Below are 19,739 nucleotides of genomic sequence, written 5' to 3'. Positions count from 1 at the left end.
TGGACCCAGTCACTGAGGAGCCTGCGTCAGGGAGACATCCTCCAGCGACTGGGACATGATGTCAAGGTCCTCAGCCATAGTCGTCACTGACTGAGTCACGCCTGGGACACCGCCACTCAAGCTGCTGACCTCGTGCTGCAGGCTTTCCACTGCGATCGCCACCCGAGCAGTGTTGGCATCGGTGCCACGCATCATCCGCATCAGCACCTGCGCCCATTGCATTTGGAACTTCCATGCACTAGCCGGAGTTTCGTGGGCGTCCCCTCCCGAAACTTACTGACGAACCCTCGCCTCTGCATCAGCTCCGGGATAACCTTGTCCAGAGGCTCGGTATCTGACTGGGACTAAGCCGAGTCCTGGAATCCAGCAGGCCTCCGACGGCTGACTCCTTTGGATGTTCCTGCATCTTCCTGATGTGTATCAGCAACGGTGTGAAGCTCACCCGACTGTGCCCCAGAAGCCTGTCCACCACTTCGCCCACCGAGGTGTGTGTCTCTGCGCTGGCGGAGGACGGGGATGATACCTTCGAAGCATCAATAGTGGTATCCTTGGAGCTCTCCTCAGAGGTGTTTGGGTAACAGGGAGGCAAAGGTGACCCCGGAGGGCCCCACCCCATCAGTCAGGGATCCTGCGAGAGATTGTACATGAGAGGAGAGGATCATTTCGTCTGACATGAACAACTCAATTGAGATAGTTCATCTGGGTGAAGAGGCAGTGGATCCGCAGTCTGTGGCGCAGGCCAACCTTGTTGTCGGTGACTGATCTATCCTGGGTCAACCCCGCCATCTCCAGGGCCCATTCCTCATAGAGGGTCAGGCCTCTGAAGCCCGGGGTCCCACCTACTGTCTGAGCCCTTTCTTGCCTATTATGGGCTTACTTCTCCTGCAGGGACAAAGAGAGGTCATTGTGAGCCGCATGCTTGATGCTATGGCAGGTGGCATGTGTGGGCATAGAGGCGTTGTGCTGGTGGGTGCCAGGGTGTACTAGGGCACAGGCATGGCAGTATGCTGGTGGGCGAGAGTGCAAGGTACCAGCCGCTGACTTGTTGAGCGAGGGGGGCGGTGGGGGGCAGAGATCAGGGTGGGGGCAGGCTGGACCGGTGCCAGGAGACCGGTGTTAACTTATCCTTGCAGCCCGATAGAGGCCGTTGGTCTTCTTCCTGCACTGGTTGCCGGTCCTCCTGGTCACGCTGCCTGAACTGATGGCTGCTGTCACTGCCTTCCAGGCGGCATTGGCAGCCCTGCAGCTTGTCCTCCCCCTCTGGGGAATAGGGTGCCCCATCTAGCCTCCACGGTGTCCAGCAGCCTGGCCTGGTCAGCATCCCCAAAGCAAGGAGCAGGTCTACGTGGTGGCATGGCAGTGTGCTGACTGGAGAGTGTTCAGAGGGAGCATTTATGAGCTTGTTAGCGGGGAGATGCTGGGCGCAGTCCAGGCGAATCAGCTGGCAGGACAGCCATTTCCACCGTGAAGCTCGTGAGGGGTCACTTCTGGCACCAGGTTAAATACGGGCCGCGGTCTCGCCGGCTCGGCCACCGGGACGCACCCAGGAAGTCGCACCTGATACGGCACTTCGAACTTTTCCTGTTAAATCTCGACGCGGAGGCGGAGAATGGGGCGTCAGACCCGTGATCGGGTCCGATGCCTTCCCGCGATTCTCCGCGGACCGGAGAATCGCCACCAGTCGCGCAGGCGCGGTTGACGCGGTGCCGGTCGGGGGCCATTGAAAGAGGTCCTCGTGGCGATCCTCTGCCGGCAGTTGGCCGAGTTCCCGTCGCCGTGGTTCTAACATGGTTCCACCCGGCGGGCACTCTGAGTGGCGGCTGCCGCGGCTGCCCTGGTGGGGGGGGCGGGGGACATCCATCACCGGGGGTGGTCCTCCAGGACGGCCAGGGTTCCGATCGGGGGGCACCGATCGACGGGTGCGCACGATCTTGGGGGGCCTATATTGTTGGGGCCGGCTTGCTGTGTGGGTCTGCCATGTTGCGTTGGGCCACCGCAGGCATGCGCAGACCCGCGCCCGGAAGTGCAGGGCCCCGTATCGGCAGCCGGAGCTGCGTGGAGCAGTCCGGCGCCCTTGTTGGCACCCTTCAGGTAAGTGAATCGCTGGGCCAAGGGGCCCTGTTGACGCCGGCGTGAAACACTCTGGTGTTTATGCCGGCGTCAACACTTAGCCGCCGATTCGGAGAATCCCGCCTGTTTCTGGCTGCCATATTGCTGCAAATTGTCTCTCTGTGTGCGTGCTCCACCGGGTAATAACAATTAGACTCGACCTGAAATTCCAAAACTCCATCCCGCTAGGTTCACATGTTCAGAAATGCTTTTGGAATGAGATACTGGAGTGCTGTGACATCCATGGAATCACAACAGTGGCAGCAAGAGAAGAGAGGACAAAAAGAATCGGCGAAAGGGAAAGAGGATCAAAACAAAAGCAGCAAATGCATTCTCCTCATGCAGAAGCTTTTAAAGCTGGAACTGCTGGATTCGCACAACATCTTCATAGTCATCATTTCACCCCCCCCCCCCCACCCCAATTTGAGATTCTATATCCAGCTGTCCCCCATGGCAAAGAGCCAAAAGAAAATGGCTTCTCCATGGAGGAAAGAAAAGCCAAAAGGAAGAGTGATTAGATGCTCATTTTTGTACATCTCTTCATAGTTGGTTAGAAAGTGCCCTTGGCAGATGCCCTCACTTTATTCTAGCTTTACTGCTCAGCCAGGGAAATATTCAAGATTGTATCTCATATGCAAGCTTATTGATATATATTAAGCAATACACTGATCTCTTATTATTCCCTACAGAGTGTACATTATTTCAAGCTTATTGGAAACATGGTCATTGTGTGAGGTAACTATTAACAATATTGGTCATAGAAAAGGGTTCGGTGCTTTTACCTGTACTCAAAGTAACAGTCACTGATAAGGAATGTTGGGAGTCTCTCGTTTTTTATCCATGCGATAGCTTGCACCTGATCGAGGCACTAAAATCAAAAAGAATATACAAGTTATATTGGTTTATTTTATTACATTACAGTTTTTCTGAGCAAAGAGTCACAGATATTTGAAAGATCTGAGTAGGTTATTCATTGTCATCCAGCAAGCTAAGCAGCCAATCAGATAGAAGTATTCTCAAAGACAGCAACCCAGGAAGTAAAATGCACTGGTATCCTTAATTTTTAATTACATTTTACAGAGAGCAAAATGAATGATTGGGACATAAGCATGGGACTAATGCAGAAGCTGAAATATCATAAATGTTAAAAAAATACAACGTTTTAAAAATGTTTTTCTAATCATAATGGAAAAAGTTAACATTCCACATATACATTAAATTTTTTGTCAGTTCAGTGGTTTCTACTTGATTGCAGAAATATCAACTGGGTACTCTTTGGAGAAGCAGAGAATCATTGGCGGCAACTTCTGCACTTAATTGCTTGTGTACATATTCCAGAAGTGGTTTTCCGTTTCAAAGGAGTATAACGATTAATCTGACTAGCTTTGCTGATGTTACCACTGCAAGATTGGGCCCAACAGTACATTCTGTTTGCTTCTTGTGATGAATGGTAACACCCATGATCTGTACCTATCTTTCTATTTGGAAATATGGTACATTTAGCCTGTTCTTAAACTTATTCTTCTATACACTATCATTGGAAGACATACCAAGAGGCATAATGACAACGTGAATCGTTTACCTACCTGTACGGTGAATTTGTTTTCAAATTTCAAATCCAGAGCAGTGATTTTTTTTCGAAATTGAGGATACATTTTTTGGGGTTTGACCGTCGCGTTGTAGATGGGGTCAGCAGGGCTATATGCATGTACCAAACTTTTTAACTGCCTCAACAGATTTTCCTTGGCATTGTCAACGACTTCAAACGTCTCCATTTCTTTGTTGAACCAAATTGGCATTGGAAAATTCTGGGAAATAAAAATTGAACGCAGATTTAATGCACAGAGACAGAAGAATTATTTTGTGCCAATACGTTGCTGATTCTCCAGGATTGGCCTAGATTCCCCAGGAATTAAAGTGTTCCTGAGCACTGTTGCAAACCGCTCTTGTGAAAAATCTTTGTGACTAAATTTCACGACAAATTCTATTCTTTAATTAACTCAACCAGACTCCAGCTCAGACTCACATTTTATACTCTATCTTCCACCTACCTCTTCAGACTCAGAAGCCTGGATTTTCCTCTGCTATCACACTCCAAATTGGATGAGATAATGGTGGAAACAGCAAAGAAAATCAGGTGGCAAGAGCTACTTAACTTCCTGCCCAGCCTTGGTCTTCATCTCCACCCCTCCACCAGAACTACTGGTAGCCACCATGCCCGTCCACTACATGTAAAAAGGGTTCCTGATCCAATTCTTTCCATCTGCCACTCCATCCAATACTTCCTGAGACCGCCTGGTAAAAAGCGATGTATTATTTAGGGTAGTGGTGTGGTAGTGGTCCCAATTGCAGTCAATGGAGCTCTCCTCTCCCCATAGAAAAGGATGGGCAATCAGGAGACATATTAATTCGGACTACCGTACTGACTAGCAATAGGGGAGCATTGGCTGAATCCATACAGCCAACTGCCCACTTGTTTTTCTGGCCTAGGTACATGAGAATATAAGAAATAGGAGCAGGGCATATGATCCCTTGAGCTCGTTACTTCATTCAATAAGTTCATAGTTGACTTTCAACTTCCCAATTCCACTTCCCCCACCCAATCTTCATACCTTCATTCGCTTTTAGTCCAAAGGTCCACCAATACCAACCTTGAATATACTCAATGGCTAAACAGCCACAGCCCTGAGGTAGAGAATTCCAGAGATTCACAACTCTTTGAGTGTAGAAACTTTTCCTCATCTCAGTATAAATAGAATACAGGCTGTTTGGGCAAGTCCAAACGAAGACACGGAGCTGTTACTTATTGAGAGAGCTTATTGACTTTGTTCAGTTTCATAATTCTCCCCTCGCCCACAGTGTCCCAGCTGTCTCCTATTTATAATTAACATACCAATAACAGATTCACCTCTCTTTCTTGAAACAATAAATGTTTGATGCACTCAAATAATTTTAGAACAAATCCCAGAGAAAAAAATGATTTTCTATATTTCTTATCATAATGCAAGACATTCTTCTTTTATGACCCCCATCACTTTCTTCAAGCAGACATTCCTTTTTGTAAAACAGTCCAATAATCACTAACATGTGTCAGCCCATTTTATCTTCAAGATCCCTTTTCTCTCTTATGCCAGGAAGATCAATCCTCAATTCTTTCTCAAGCACACTCTGTCAAATGAATATTATCCCATACAGAACAGTTATCCACATTTTTGACAGCGCAGATGAGATGGGCCGAATGGCTTTTTCTGTGCTCTAGACCAGGCATTTTCAAAGTGGGGATCATGACCCAAGGGCGGGTGTCAGGAGGGTCACGGAGCCATCCATCGCGGCGTTCCCGATCACGGGAATTCACGCGCAACAGCCGCGGCAGCCAGCTTTTAACAATGCCGGCTGCGAGCGGCTTTACAAATGACAGCCGCGACCAGCTAAACAAATGCGGGCGCACTGTCCATGCGTGCCCGCTCATCAGTGCGCATGCAGCCCGGGAGTGCAGAGACCTGAACCCGGGGTCAAAGTGCGATTGCGGCATGGTGGCAGCTGACTGGGTGTGATCACCGATGATGAACAAGGCTATGACCTTGATCTGTTTTGCATCCCTAAACATTACTCCAGTGATCTGGAGAGAGTATATATTCCTCATGGTTTAATCATGGACAGAATTGAACTTTTGGCAAGGGATATAATGAAAGCCATGGGAAATCATCACATCGTCGCCCTCTGTGTACTGAAGGGGAGCTACTCAGAGTTTACGAACTGAGGTACGAAATCCATGCTTTCCTCCTCAAGAAATTGTCCTCTCTGACTAATTTGTTTCCTGATGAAACTTGGATGCTAACTATGTGTTACTTTGAAGACATCTTTTCAATTCTAAATGAACTGAACCTCAAATTGCAAGGGAAAGATGATGACTGCTTTCGGCACTGTGAAGAAATCGCAGCTTTCCAAAAGTAATTGAAAGTTTAGCAATTGCGAGTGCAAAGCCAAAATTACTACATGTTCCCCACACTGCTATGACACATCGAAGAAAACAGCATTAGTAAGGAAACTGCAAATAGACTGGCAAACCTGACTCCAAATGAAGCTGACTGAACTTCTACACCTCAGCTTTGACAGCACATTAAGAACACGGCACAAGTCAATGACACTATCAGCATTCTGGAGTAGTGTCTCCGAGGAATATCCGGAGCTGAGTAAAACAAGCATTTTGTTGCTTTTGTCCTTCACAACGACCTACATGTGCGAGGTTGGATTTTCCGTCCTCACAAAAATGAAGACGGCACAAAGGAACCTGCTGAATCCTACACCTGATATGTGAATAGCCCTCTCCTCTGTGAACCTGATTGGAGTGTGATCGTGAGGACCAAGCACGCTCACCTCTCGCATTAAAGGTAAGAGAAAATGGTGGGTTGCAAATGTCGGCTGGTTTGAGTCACGAAGGTGGGCCGGCGTGGGTCGCGAAGGTTGGCCGCTTGGTAAAAATGGGTCCCTGGAAAAAAAGTTTGAAAAACACAGCTCTAGACCTCTATGACTTCATAACATTCAATGGGCAAACTTTTCTCTGAATGCCCCTGCTTAAGATTTCCCTCAAAAGTGTTTGAGAAGTAAAATTCTATGTCTGTTGTTTCTACTCGAACCAATATTTCTGCTGCTAAGGTGTTTTTAACTATCCTTTTTATTTGCTTTGCTTCCCAGGTCAATGAACAACATTTGTTATTCATTCCCAACAAGAATAGTCCCTGAAAGACGTGCTGTTAGGTGAATTGGACATTCTAAATTCTCCCTAAGTGTACCCAAACAGGCGCCGGAATGTGGCGACTAGGGAATTTTCACAGTAACTTCATTGCAGTGTTAATGTAAGCCTACTTGTGACACTAATAAAGATTATTATTATATATTAAACTGTACTAGAATATCCATCTGGAAGATTGGCATGTGAAGCATCACTAAAAATGACAACCTTCAAATCTCTGGATCATCCAAGGCTCGAAACTTGAGCGTGCATTTCTCCGAATTTTATTTATTTCATGTTTTATTTTTTCTCAGAACATCTTCAACTGTAGCATGTTTCATCGTAGTGCTTAGTTCCAATATGTCATAAGATCATCAGGTCAAGTCTGAACGCATAACCAGTGCAACTGTCCAATCAATCTTCTTAATTAGTCTATTTCTTTCTTGAGTACAGGATCCTATTTTTGTGAGGACCTAGCCCAATTTATTGGGACACAATTGACATTTTCTAAATAAAATTGTTGATTCAAGGTCAGCTGGCTTATTCCACTTAATGTCTAAACCTATGCATTTAAAGGTCCCTGAAGCCTGACTTCCAATCTTAAACTCCTTCTCTATTTTATCTATCGCCATTGCTCAAATTCTGCAGAACCTCCCAACAGAAAATCTTCAGTATGCATCATAAAGATGCCCATGGGTTTCTCCTTGTGCTATCAATTGAACTTTGCTGGATCTGCTTTTAGCTCAATACAACCCATTTTCAACAGGGTACACCTAACTGAGAAATACCACACCCTTGATACATCATACAGTCCATCAGCACACTAGTTTAATTTCCAGTTTCTTTGTATAACACCAGCTTCTTTAGGTGCTTTCAAAAACACTGCCCGTTAAAATTTCTCACCCTGCAAAAAAATGCAGCTTTTATATCAACCGATTTACATTCCCAAGAGTAGGTTGCTAAAAGAGCTGAGAAAATCTTCAAGCTCACTTTTCCTGCAGTGGGGGAGTCCACTCTGGCATCGTGATCACCAAATTTCTCTTCAGAACCCTGAGCCACTTGCCTGGCCTTTGCCTTATACGTATCACCAGGAAGTACCTTTTCGATGCATTTGCACCTGTGAGACAAGGCTGGGAGTCCGTCTGCTTTTTCAGTAATTACACCAAGTTCTTTCCAACTCTTTTTGTTTGGAGCCCTTTATCAACTTTTCTAATCTGTGAGCAGCCACTAAAGCCTGTCGATCATAAGGGCTTCTACTTCTTGTGGCATTCCTAGCCTGTTGTACGATCCTCATTCTTGTCAAACTACCATCTTTACGTGCCCTCCTATCTCTTTCTGGACAACTGCTATGCAAGCTCTGAGACGGGGGGCGAAATTCTCCCCCAACGGCGGGATGCCCGCCGACTGGCGCCAAAGCCGGCGCAAATCAGACGGGCATCGCGCCGGCAAAAAGGTGCGGAAGTCTCCGCATCTTTGGCGGCCTAGCCCCAACATTGAGGGGCTAGGCCGACGCCGGAGGGATTTCCGCCCCGCCAGCTGGCGGAAATGGCGTTTGTTGCCCCGCCAGCTGGCGCGGAAATGCGGCGCATGCGCGGGAGCGTTAGCGGCCGCTGTCAGTTTCCCAGCGCATGCGCGGGAGCGTCAGCGGCCGCTGTCAGTTTCCCGCGCATGCGCAGTGGGGAGAGTCACTTCCGCCTCCACCATGGTGGAGGCCGTGGCGGAGGCGGAAGGGAAAGAGTGCCCTCACGGCACAGGCCCGCCCGCGGATCGGTGGGCCCCGATCGCGGGCCAGGCCACCGTGGGGGCACCCCCCGGGGCCAGATCGCCCCGCGCCCCCCCCCCAGGACCCCGGAGCCCGCCCACGCCGCCTGGTCCCGCCGGTAAATACCAGGTTTAATTTACGTCGGCGGGACAGGCAATTCCTGGGCGGGACTTCGGCCCATCCGGGCCGGAGAATCCAGCGGGGGGTCCCGCCAACCGGCGCGGCCGGATTCCCGCCCCCGCCCAATCTCCGGGAGCGGAGACTTCGGCGGGGGCGGGATTCACGGCGGCCAACGGCCATTCTCCGACCCGGCGGGGGGTCGGAGAATGACGCCCGGGATTCTCCATCGGCTGACGCCGGAATAGGGAAACGTGACTGGGCGGAGAATCAGTTTTGACACCAAAATCGCGGCGGGTGCCAGTTTCACACCAAAATGCAATTCGCCGGTGCCTCGTCAATGGCATCAATGCATTCCAGAAAACACGTCCAGTAAACACTGTTAGCATATCATTAGCGGGTCTGACCCGGTATTCTCCGGGGCCTCCGCGATTCTCCGCCTCCACCGGGGCGAATTCCCGATGGCGAGGTTCACTTGTGCTTTAATCATCGTGAAACAGGCGCCGTGGCTGGTGAGGAAAAGAGAGGAGCACGGAAAGTGTCCAACACAGCCATAGTTTGCTGCCGGAGGGGAGTAGCGAGGGGTAGGCAGGAGGTGGGCTGCAGGGTCGGGGTGGAGGGGCACGGAGCACCATTGCCACGGCTTGCAAGGCAGCCATGCAGCTGCACATGCTGCTGACTGCCCACTGTGAACCTAGAAGGCTGAGGGGGGACCTGATTGAGGTTTATAAAATTATGAGGGCCACAGATAGGGTGGATAGGGACATAATATTCAGGAGGCCTGAGGCCATGTATACAGCGTGCGGCATACTCCCAGAGTGCACTGCTTTTCAGGGGGCGGAGCATCGCAAAAGTCGCGCTGCCCCCAATTTCGCCATCACCGGGGATTCTCCGCCCCGTCGCCGAACGCGATTTTGGCATCGGGGTCGGAGAATCCAGCTCATGTACTTTTATCTTAATAACCTCAACTGCAGTGTTTGACCTCGCAAAAATGCCGAAGTGTCATTTTGGGTGCATTCGGACATCCGTTTGCGGCTATGTGGAGCTAAGCCGCACGAATCGGCAGCTCCCGCGAAGACGGACTTTCGGGCTCGATAGAAGAGCCCCAACGGGATTTTTTACACAGCCAACCCGTGGGGAAGAGAGGAGAGAGGTCCCCCACTAACCTGTATGGACCGGACCCGCAGCGCAACGGCCAAAAAAACGGCACTGGAGCAGCGGGAGAAGAAGGGTAAAATAAACAAAATGGCGGCGGCCGGGGACAAAGAAGAGATGCAAGAATTCATTAAGCGCTGCTTCGAGGAGCTGCGCAAGGAGATGGTGGCGCCGATGCTGGCATTAATTGAAGGACTTGGTGCAACCCAGAAAGCCCACGAGGTGAAGATCCTGGAGATCCAGGACAAAGTGAGTGAGAATGAGGACGAGCTCTTGGGCCTGGCGGTGAAAGTGGAGTGGCACGAGGCGCTACACAAGACGTGGGCGGGAAGACTCGAAGACCTGGAGAACAGGTCGAGGAGAAACAACTTGAGGATCCTGGGTCTCCCAGAAGGAGTGGAGGGGGCCGACGCCGCGGCATATGCGTGCACAATGATCGGGGCGCTGATGGGCGCGGAGGCCCCCCCGGGGTTGCTGGAGCTGGAAGGGGCGCACCGGGTGCTGGTGAGGAAGCCCAAAGCAAACGAGCCGCCAAGGGCGATGGTGGTGAGATTTCAACGGTTCACAGATAGAGAGAGGGTCCTGAAATGGGCCAAGAAGGAGCGGAGCAGCAAGTGGGACAATGCTGAGATTAGAATATACCCGGACTGGAGCACGGAGATTGCAAAGCAGAGAGCGGGTTTCAACCGGGCCAAAGCGGTGCTGCATCGGAAAGGAGTGAAATTTGGAATGTTGCAGCCAGCGCGACTGTGGGTCACATATAACGGCCAACACCACTACTTCGAAACGCCCGAAGAGGCGTGGACCTTTATACTAACTGAAAAGTTGGACTCTAATTGAGGGTTTGTGAGGGTGGGGGGTATTTGAGGGTTGATGGCGGTTGTATATAGGGGGGCAAGCACGCGCAGGGAATGTTATATGGGCTGGGGACGAGAGACAAGGCCGCAAAAGAAGCTGCGTCAGGGGTGGCGGGGCAGGCTCTGGAAAGCGCGGGGTTTTTCTCCCGCACGCGGGAAGAAAGGTGGGAGGGGGAGCGTAGGAACATCTACTGATGGGGAGATTCCCACACGGGGGGGTCAAAGGGATGGCGGGGGAAGCCGGGGTCAGCAGGCGTCAGCTGACTTACGGGAGTGATATGGGGGGAGCAAAAAGCTAGACAGGGGTCTAGCGGGGGGGAGGAAAGGGGGGGAGGGGGGAAAACAGGGTTGCTGCTGCACTGGCCGAAAGGGAATGGGACACAGAAGAGGTGGCCGGGAACGGAGGTGAGGGAGACGCGGACACGGGACTGGCCCAGATAAGGCGATGGCTAGTCGGGGGGGGGGGGGGGGGGGAAACATGTGTCATTTGAGGCCAAGACTATCGTAGTGGACAATGGAGGGCGATATGTGATGGTGAGCGGTAGGTTGCAAGGGACGTGGGTGGTGTTGGTAAATGTATACGCCCCGAACTGGGATGGTGCTGGATTTATGAAGCGCATGTTGGGGCGCATCCCGGACCTGGAGGTAGGAGGACTGATAATGGGAGGGGACTTCAACACAGTGCTGGACCCAGCACTAGACCGCTCCAGATCAAGGACGGGAAAGAGGCCGGCGGCGGCCAGGGTGCTCAGGGGGTTTATGGACTAGATGGGGGGAGTGGACCCATGGAGGTTCGCAAGACCGCGGGCCAGGGAATTTTCTTTCTTCTCCCACGTGCACAAGGCATACTCCCGGATAGACTTCCTTGTGCTGGGCAGGGCGCTCATCCCAAGGGTGGAGGGGACGGAGTATTCGGCCATAGCCGTTTCGGACCATGCCCCGCACTGGGTGGAAGTGGGGCTGGGAGAGGAGAGGGACCAACGCCCGCTGTGGCGGCTGGACGTGGACTGCTGGCAGATGAGGTGGTGTGGTAAGGTAAGGGGGCGTATTGAAAGGTACTTGGAGGCCAACGACAACGGGGAGGTGCGAGTGGGGGTGGTATGGGAGGCGTTGAAGGCGGTGATCAGGGGAGAGCTAATCTCCATCAGGGCTCATAGGGAGAAGACAGAGGGCATGGAAAGGGAGAGGTTAGTGGGGGAGATTTTGCGAGTGGACAGGAGATACTCAGAGGCCCCGGAGGAAAGATTACTTGGGGAAAGGCGACGGCTCCAGACGGAGTTTGACCTGTTGACCACGGGGATGGCAGAGGCACAGTGGAGGAAGGCTCAGGGGGCGACCTACGAGTACGGGGAAAAGGCCAGTCGGATGCTGTCACACCAGCTCCGTAAGAGGGCAGCAGAGAGGGAAATAGGGGGAGTCAAAGTTGGTGGGGGAGCTATGGTCCAGAGTGCAACGGGAATAAATAAGGTATTTAAGGCCTTCTACGAAGAGCTGTACAGATCCCAGCCCCCAGGGGGAGAAGAGGGGATGAGAAGATTCCTGGACCAATTGCGTGTGTGGAGGACCAAGAGGTGGCTGGTTTGGGGGCACCAATCAGGTTGGAGGAGCTGAGTAAGGGTTTGGGGAGCATGCAGGCGGGGAAGGCCCCGGGGCCAGACGGGTTCCCGGTGGAGTTTTATAGAAAGTATGCGGACCTGTTGGCCCCATTACTAGTGAGGACCTTTAACGAGGCAAGAGAGGAGGGGACCCTGCCCCCGACAATGTCAGAGGCAACAATTTCCTTGAAGCGAGACAAGGACCCACTGCAATGTGGATCGTACAGGCCGATTTCGCTCCTAAATGTGGACGCTAAGCGATTGGCAAAGGTGCTGGCCACGAGGATTGAGGACTGTGTCCCGGGGGTGATACATGAGGACCAGACGGGATTTGTAAAGGGCAGGCAATTAAATACGAATGTGCGGCGGCTCTTAAACGAGATAATGATGCCATCGGAGGAGGGAGAGGAGGAGATAGTGGCAGCCATGGACGTGGAAAAGGCCTTTGACCGAGTTGACTGGGAGTACCTCTGGGAGGTGTTGCGTAGGTTTGGGTTCGGGGGAGGGTTTATTAGCTGGGTTAAGCTCCTCTAAAGCGCCCCAGTGGCGAGTGTGGTGACGAACCGGCGGAGGTCGGAGTACTTTCGGCTGTACCGAGGAACGAGGCAGTGGTGCCCTTTGTCCCCCCTGTTGTTTGCATTGGCGATCGAACCCTTGGCCATATCACTGAGGGAGTCTAATAAATGGAGGGGGGTGGTCCGCAGGGGGGAAGAGCATCGGGTGTCGCTATACGCGGACGACCTGCTGCTGTATGTGGCGGACCCAATGGAGGGGATGGTGGAGGTCATGCAGACTTTGAGGGAGTTTGGGGAGTTCTCGGGCTATAAGCTCAATGTAGGGAAGAGCGAGCTTTTTGTACTACAAGCAGGGGACCAAGCAAGAGGGATAGGGGATCTACCGCTGAGGAGGGCGGAGGGGAGTTTTCGGTATCTAGGGATCCAGATAGCCAGGAGCTGGGGGGCCCTACACAAACTGAATCTGACGAGGTTGGTGGACCAAATGGAGGTGGACTTCAAAAGATGGGACATGTTGCCGCTCTCGTTGGCGGGTAGAGTGCAGTTGGTAAAAATGGTGGTCCTTCCGAGGTTTTTGTTTGTGTTCCAGTGCCTCCCCATCGTGATCACCAAAGGCTTTTCCAAGAGTGTAGGTAGGAGTATTATGGGGTTTGCGTGGGCGAACAAAACCCCGAGGGTAAGGAGAGGGTATTTGGAGCGCAGTAGGGACCGAGGAGGGCTGGAGCTGCCAAACCTAGGGAGCTACTACTGGGCAGCAAACGTGGCGATGATCCGTAAGTGGGTTATGGAGGGGGAGGGGGGCGGCATGGAACAGGATCGAGATGGCGTCCTGCAAAGGAACGAGCTTGGGGGCTCTGGTGACGGCGCCGTTGCCGCTCTCGCCATCAAAGTACACCACGAGCCCGGTGGTGGCGGCACCGTTAAGGATCTGGGGCCAGTGGAGACGGCATAGGGGTGCAGTGGGAGCCTCGGTGTGGTCCCCAATCAGGGGTAACCACCGGTTTGTCCCGGGGAAGATGGATGGGGGGTTCCAGGGCTGGCACCGGGCGGGGATCAGAAGAATGGGGGACCTGTTCATCGACGGGACATTTGCGAGCCTAGGGGCACTGGAGGAGAAGTTTGAGCTACCCCCGGGAAATGCATTCAGATATATGCAGGTGAGGGCTTTTGTGAGGCGACAGGTCAGGGAATTCCCGCTGCTCCCGACACAGGAAATTCAAGACAGGGTGATCTCGGGTGTATGGGTCGGGGAAGGCAAGGTTTCGGCAATACACCAAGAGATGAAAGAGGGGGAAGCGCTAGCAGAAGAGTTGAAGGGTAAATGGGAGGAGGAGTTGGGGGAGGAGATCGAGGAAGGTTTGTGGGCTGATGCCCTGGGTAGGGTCAATTCCTCCTCCTCATGTGCCAGGCTCAGCCTGATACAATTTAAGGTGGTTCACAGAGCGCACTTGACGGGGGCGAGGTTGAGTAGGTTCTTTGGGGTAGAGGACAGATGTGGAAGGTGCTCAGGGAGCCCGGCGAACCATGTCCACATGTTTTGGTCATGCCCGGCACTGGAGGGGTTCTGGAGAGGAGTGGCGGGAGCAATATCTCAGGTGGTGAAAGTCCGGGTCAAGCCAAGCTGGGGGCTAGCAATATTTGGAGTAGTGGACGAGCCGGGAGTGCAGGAGGCGAAAGAGGCCGGCATTCTGGCCTTTGCGTCCCTAGTAGCCCGGCGAAGGATCTTGCTAATGTGGAAGGAGGCGAAGCCCCCTAGCTTGGAGACCTGGACGAACGACATGGCTGGGTTCATAAAGTTGGAAAGGATTGAGTTTGCCTTAAGGGGGTCTGCGCAGGGGTTCTACAGGCGGTGGCAACCGTTCCTAGACCACCTCGCGGAGCGCTAGAGGAAGGTCGGTCAGCAGCAGCAGCAACCCTGGGTGGGGGGGGGGGGGGGGAGAGATTGTTTGAGGGGACGGACGAGCGGGGGATAACATGGAGGGTGGGGGAAACTGGCACGAACGGGCAAGAGCCAGTGTATAAAGCTCTGTAAATATTTCATCTTACCATGTATATATCTTGCTCAGGGCGATTTTGCGTTATTTTGTTACGGGGGGAGGGGGGGTTCATTGTTTGTAAGGGGAAAAAATTGTTTTGTTTTGTTAAAAAACTTTAATAAATATATTTTCAAAAAAAATTTTGGGTGCATTCGATGGCCACGTTGGTGAGATTGCGGTCCATATTCAACGGCACTTTGTGCCAAAAATCAGCCCCCAAGTGAATCTCGCCATTACTGGCAGTCTTGCCGTCTGATTCGCCTGACCCGTGCCTCAGCATCTCCCCGCTAATGAGGGGGGGGAGCTCCTTTTAAATGCTTCCTCACTCCTCACTCCCAGTCAACACACAAGCATAGTGACCTGCTCTTCGCTGTGTGGATGCTAACCTGGCCAGGCTTCTCGACCTCATTGATGCGAGATGGCACACCCTGTTCCCCAGAGGGTGTCGGAGGAAACAATGCCGCCTGGGAGGCAGTGGCAGCTAGAGTGGGCAGCATAACCAGGAGGACCGCCGCTCAATGTCGGGTGATGACCAACGACCTCCACCGAGTCCCAACACCCCCATCCCCACAGATCACTGGCTGACACCTCGCACCCTCCCCACACCGATATCCGTGCCTGTCCCTCAGAACCCCCTGGCACCCACAAGCTCAACCCCTTCATGTCCAGGTGTGGGTTCCCACATATGCCACCTGCTATAGACCCCATGACGCACCAAGCGTGCGGCTCACAATACCATATCTTTGTCCCTGCAGGAAAAGATAGCCGATAATAAGCAGGAAAGGGTCAGGATTGGGGGGGCGGGGGGGGGGGGGGGGGCGGGGGGGGCGGGGGGGCGGCAGAGTCCCCAGAGATCTATGTCCTCACCCCCTATGAGGAATGGGTCCTGGAGATCGGGTGGGGGTTGCGCGAGGAGAGAGCAGTCACTGACAGCGTGGTCGGCTTGCACCACAGAGGTGAGGATCCACTGCCCCTTCACCCAGATGACCTATCTCTGGTACGTTGCGCATGTCAGACAAAATGATCCTTCCTGCTCATGGCCGTATCGTCTCGCAGGATCGCCATCTGAGGAGGCCGGGGCACCCGGAATCGTTTCTCCCTGCCACCCAAGAGACCACCTCGGAGCAGAACTCCAAAGGAACCCACCGGTGAGGCATCACAGTTATCCACCAGCTACCCACCTTCCACCAGTGCAAAGACACACACTTCAATAGGCGGTATTAGTGGACAGGCTTCTGGGGTACAATTTGCTGAGCACCACACCATTGCTGATGCACATCAGGTGGAAGCAGGAATCAAGAGCGATCGACGAGGTCTTCTGGGTCCCAGTCAAATGCTGACGCTCTGGACATATTTCTCCCAGAACTGATGCAGATGCCACAGCCATGACCTGCAGGAGGGGATGTCTGGTACATTCCAACGACTGCATAGCCGACTGCAGAAGACCGAAGGCTTAGGTCGCAGGAGATGTTGCCAACTATGCGTGGCACAGAGGCCAACACTTCTAGGGTGGCGACCCAGAAGCATGACGTCCGTGACTTGAGTGATGGTGCCCAAGGCATGGCTCAGTCTGTCACGACCATGGCTGAGTGGGTTGCCCCCACAGCATGTCTCCCCGCTGCTGAGCCAGGTTATGGAGGGCACAGTAGATGACCACGACGTGGGAGACCCTCTGTAGGACTATACTGCAGGGCACCACCACAGCAGTCCAGGCATCAGAATTTTTTTTTTAAATTTGGAGTACCCAATTAATTTTTTCCAATTAAGGGGAATTTAGTGTGGCCAATCCACCTACCCTGCACATCTTTGGGTTGTGGGGGTGAAACCCACGCAGGCACAGGGAGAATGTGCAAACTCCACACGGACAGTGACCCAAAGCCGAGATCGAACCTGGGATTTCAGCGCTGTGAGACAGCAGTGCTAACCACTGTGTCACTGCGCTGCCCTAGAAAAACATTTTGAGCAGTCCGCTGCACCGCTCATTGACAGCATAGGTCTGATTCTATAGGTCTCTACCTCTGTCTGCGGTCTCTGCACTGCCATCATCAGCCAGGACCTCAGCGGGTAACCCTTGCCTGCCAAGAGACAACCTGTCATCCTGGGGTGGTCCTTGAAGACGCTGGAGATATCCAAGTGCTCCAGGATGTAGCTGTTTATGCACGGTCCCTGCACACAATCTAGCATTCATGGTGTGGAACCCCTTCCTGTTAATGAAGGGCACTCCTGATGCCCTGGTGCTTGCAAGGCGGCATGCATGCCATCTATTGCCCCTGGACCTGTGGTTCTCAGTGATGGCGCACAATCCTGCAGCCCAGGCACCTTGGTGGGCCAGGATCAGCTCAAAGCTGATGCAATTGGATGCCTGGACATACGGAGCTCCTGGATCCACGTGTGGACTGTCGCTTGAGAAATACCTCATCGGTCCCTGCTCGAGCACTGGAATGAGCCAGCTGCAGAAGGGGTCAGGGCTGCAATGACCTTCACGGCTACCGGGAGCGGATGTCCTCCTCCTCCACGGGGTATCAGGTCTGCGAGGACGTGGCACAGGTGCAGCATTTTTGTTGGGACGGAGTCTCCTGTGGCACATGCTGTCCGTCATCTCATTAAAAGACCAACAATGCCTGTACACCTTGGGCCGTTACTGGCCTCCCCCTTTGGGTTCCTCCTTGGCCTGATGGGTGGCCGGGTGTTCAGGGTGTGCGACGGCTGCCTGCACATGGTGTACCGCCTTCTCCAGCGTCCATCTGAGTCGGCTGCCACCAGCAACGCGAGGGCAGCCTCTGTGGGGTTCACACCAGCAAACATTTTTTAAGCTGGAAGGAACTAGAGGAGAAATTGAGAGACCGACAATCCGTTAGGGCTTCCATCCCAGGACCCTCAAATCCCCCCCCCCCCCCCCCCCACCCCAAAACAACTTACCATGACCGTCCCGCCTTCTCTCCCCTCCCCTTACCATGACCGTCCCGCCTTCTCTCCCCTCCCCTTACCATGACCGTCCCGCCTTCTCTCAGAGTGCCATCCAGCGAGCCAATTGGGCTGGCAAACCTCGCTCTGTATACTCACCCCGGCCACATCAGGAGCCCCGGGACCTCTGCCGGTAACATTAGGGGGCTGTGCTCAGGTGCCCTCCCCTGATCCGTACACTTACTCTACGGCAGCGAGGATGTTCCCAGTGCTGAAGCCAAGCTCTTTAGTGTTTGATTGCTCGCAGCTGCCTCTATAGTGCTAATGCTCCTAGACTTCAGGCAGTGTTCAGGTTTCAAATTTGCCTTGATGTGCGATGCACTAATCATCCTGAGGCATGGCATATGTAACCTGGAGAAGGCACTTGAGAGTTGAGGAGTGTGAAGTGCTATCATAAGTAACAAGGATAATTGTTCATATACAATAGCCTTCAGCTGTGAAGCTAGAGGCTGCTCACAGTCAAAGGGAGTGAAATTGACACAGCACTGAAGCCACAGCAAGGCTTTGTCCTGGAAGTGCTTGGTAGGACAAACACGCACCCCCCACCCCCCGAGTTGCATGCCGGAAAATGGAAATGGTACTCAACTCTGCTCAGCAGCCATTGTGCCAGCTTCACGTTTTAAAAAAGTAGTATTTTTAAAACAAATATATTTATTAAGATTTTTATAACAATTTTTCACCCTTACAAACAAACCCCCCCCCGTAACAAATAGAAAGAAAACGCACACAGCAAGACATAAACATGGTAAAACGATATGTTACAGAACTTTGTGCATTGGATTCCTCCCGTACATGTCAGTTTTCCAGATCCTTCATGTACTTTCTTGCTCAAATACCCCCCAGACACTACCCCCTTCCCATGCTCCCCCCCCCCACCCCACACGCAAGACCCCCCCACCCCAGGTTGCTGCTGACCGACCTTCATCAAACGCTCCGCGAGATAGTCTAGGAACGGTTGCCACCGCCTGTAGAACCCCTGCGCAGACCCTCTCAAGGCAAACTTTATCCTCTCTAACTTGATAAACCCTGCCATATCATTTATCCAGGCCTCCACGCTGGGGGGCTTCGCCTCCTTCCACATTAGCAAGATCCTTCGCCGGGCTACTAGGGACGCAAAGGCCAGAATGCCGGCCTCTTTCGCCTCCTGCACTCCCGGCTCGTCCACTACTCCAAATATTGCTAGCCCCCAGCCTGGCTTGACCCGGGCTTTCACCACCTTAGATATTGTTCCCGCCACTCCCCTCCAGAACCCCCACCAATGCCGGGCATGCCCAAAACATATGGACATGGTTCGCCGGACTTCCTGAGCACCTCCCACATCTGTCCTCCACCCCAAAGAACCTACTCAGCCTCGCCCCCGTCATGTGCGCTCTGTGAACCACCTTAAATTGTATCAGGCTGAGCCTGGCACACGAGGAAGAGGAATTAACCCTACTTAGGGCATCAGCCCATAGCCCCTCCTCAATCTCCTCCCCCAGCTTCTCCTCCCATTTACCCTTCAGCTCCTCTACCAACGCCTCCCCCTCTTCTTTCATCTCCTGGTATATCGCCGACACCTTGCCCTCTCCAACCCATACGCCCGAGATCACCCTGTCTTGAATGTCCTGTGCCGGGAGCAACGGGAATTCCCTCACCTGCCGCCTCACAAACGCCCTCACCTGCATGTATCTGAAAGCATTTCCCGGGGGTAGCCCAAACTTCTCCTCTAGTGCCCCTAGGCTCGCAAACGTCCCATCAATGAACAGGTCCCCCATTCTTCTAATCCCTGCTCGATGCCAGCTCTGAAACCCCCCGTCCATCCTTCCTGGGACAAACCGATGGTTACCCCTGATTGGGGACCACACCGAGGCTCCCACTGCACTCCTGTGCCGTCTCCACTGGCCCCAGATCTTTAGCA

At 52.9% G+C, this 19,739-nt stretch overlaps 1 protein-coding gene across 4 annotated transcripts in view; it reads right to left on the bottom strand.

The window, feature by feature from the left end:
- LOC140385213 (regulator of G-protein signaling 22-like) overlaps positions 1–19,739 on the bottom strand; it is a 198,201-nt gene that overhangs the window by 145,526 nt on the left and 32,936 nt on the right. For all 4 annotated transcript variants that reach the window (XM_072467116.1, XM_072467118.1, XM_072467117.1 and 1 more), the window contains exons 4-5: positions 3,696–3,917; positions 2,892–2,977 (exon numbers count right to left, since the gene is read on the bottom strand). In XM_072467116.1, coding sequence (XP_072323217.1) covers positions 2,892–2,977; positions 3,696–3,917 — 308 coding nt within the window. The remainder of the gene's footprint in view (positions 1–2,891; positions 2,978–3,695; positions 3,918–19,739) is intronic.

The sequence above is a fragment of the Scyliorhinus torazame genome, chromosome 11 (genome assembly GCF_047496885.1).
Source record: "Scyliorhinus torazame isolate Kashiwa2021f chromosome 11, sScyTor2.1, whole genome shotgun sequence".
Taxonomy (NCBI): Eukaryota; Metazoa; Chordata; class Chondrichthyes; order Carcharhiniformes; family Scyliorhinidae; genus Scyliorhinus; species Scyliorhinus torazame.
Note: the sequence above shows the minus strand (reverse complement) of the source record. Positions and strands in the feature narration are given on the sequence as shown.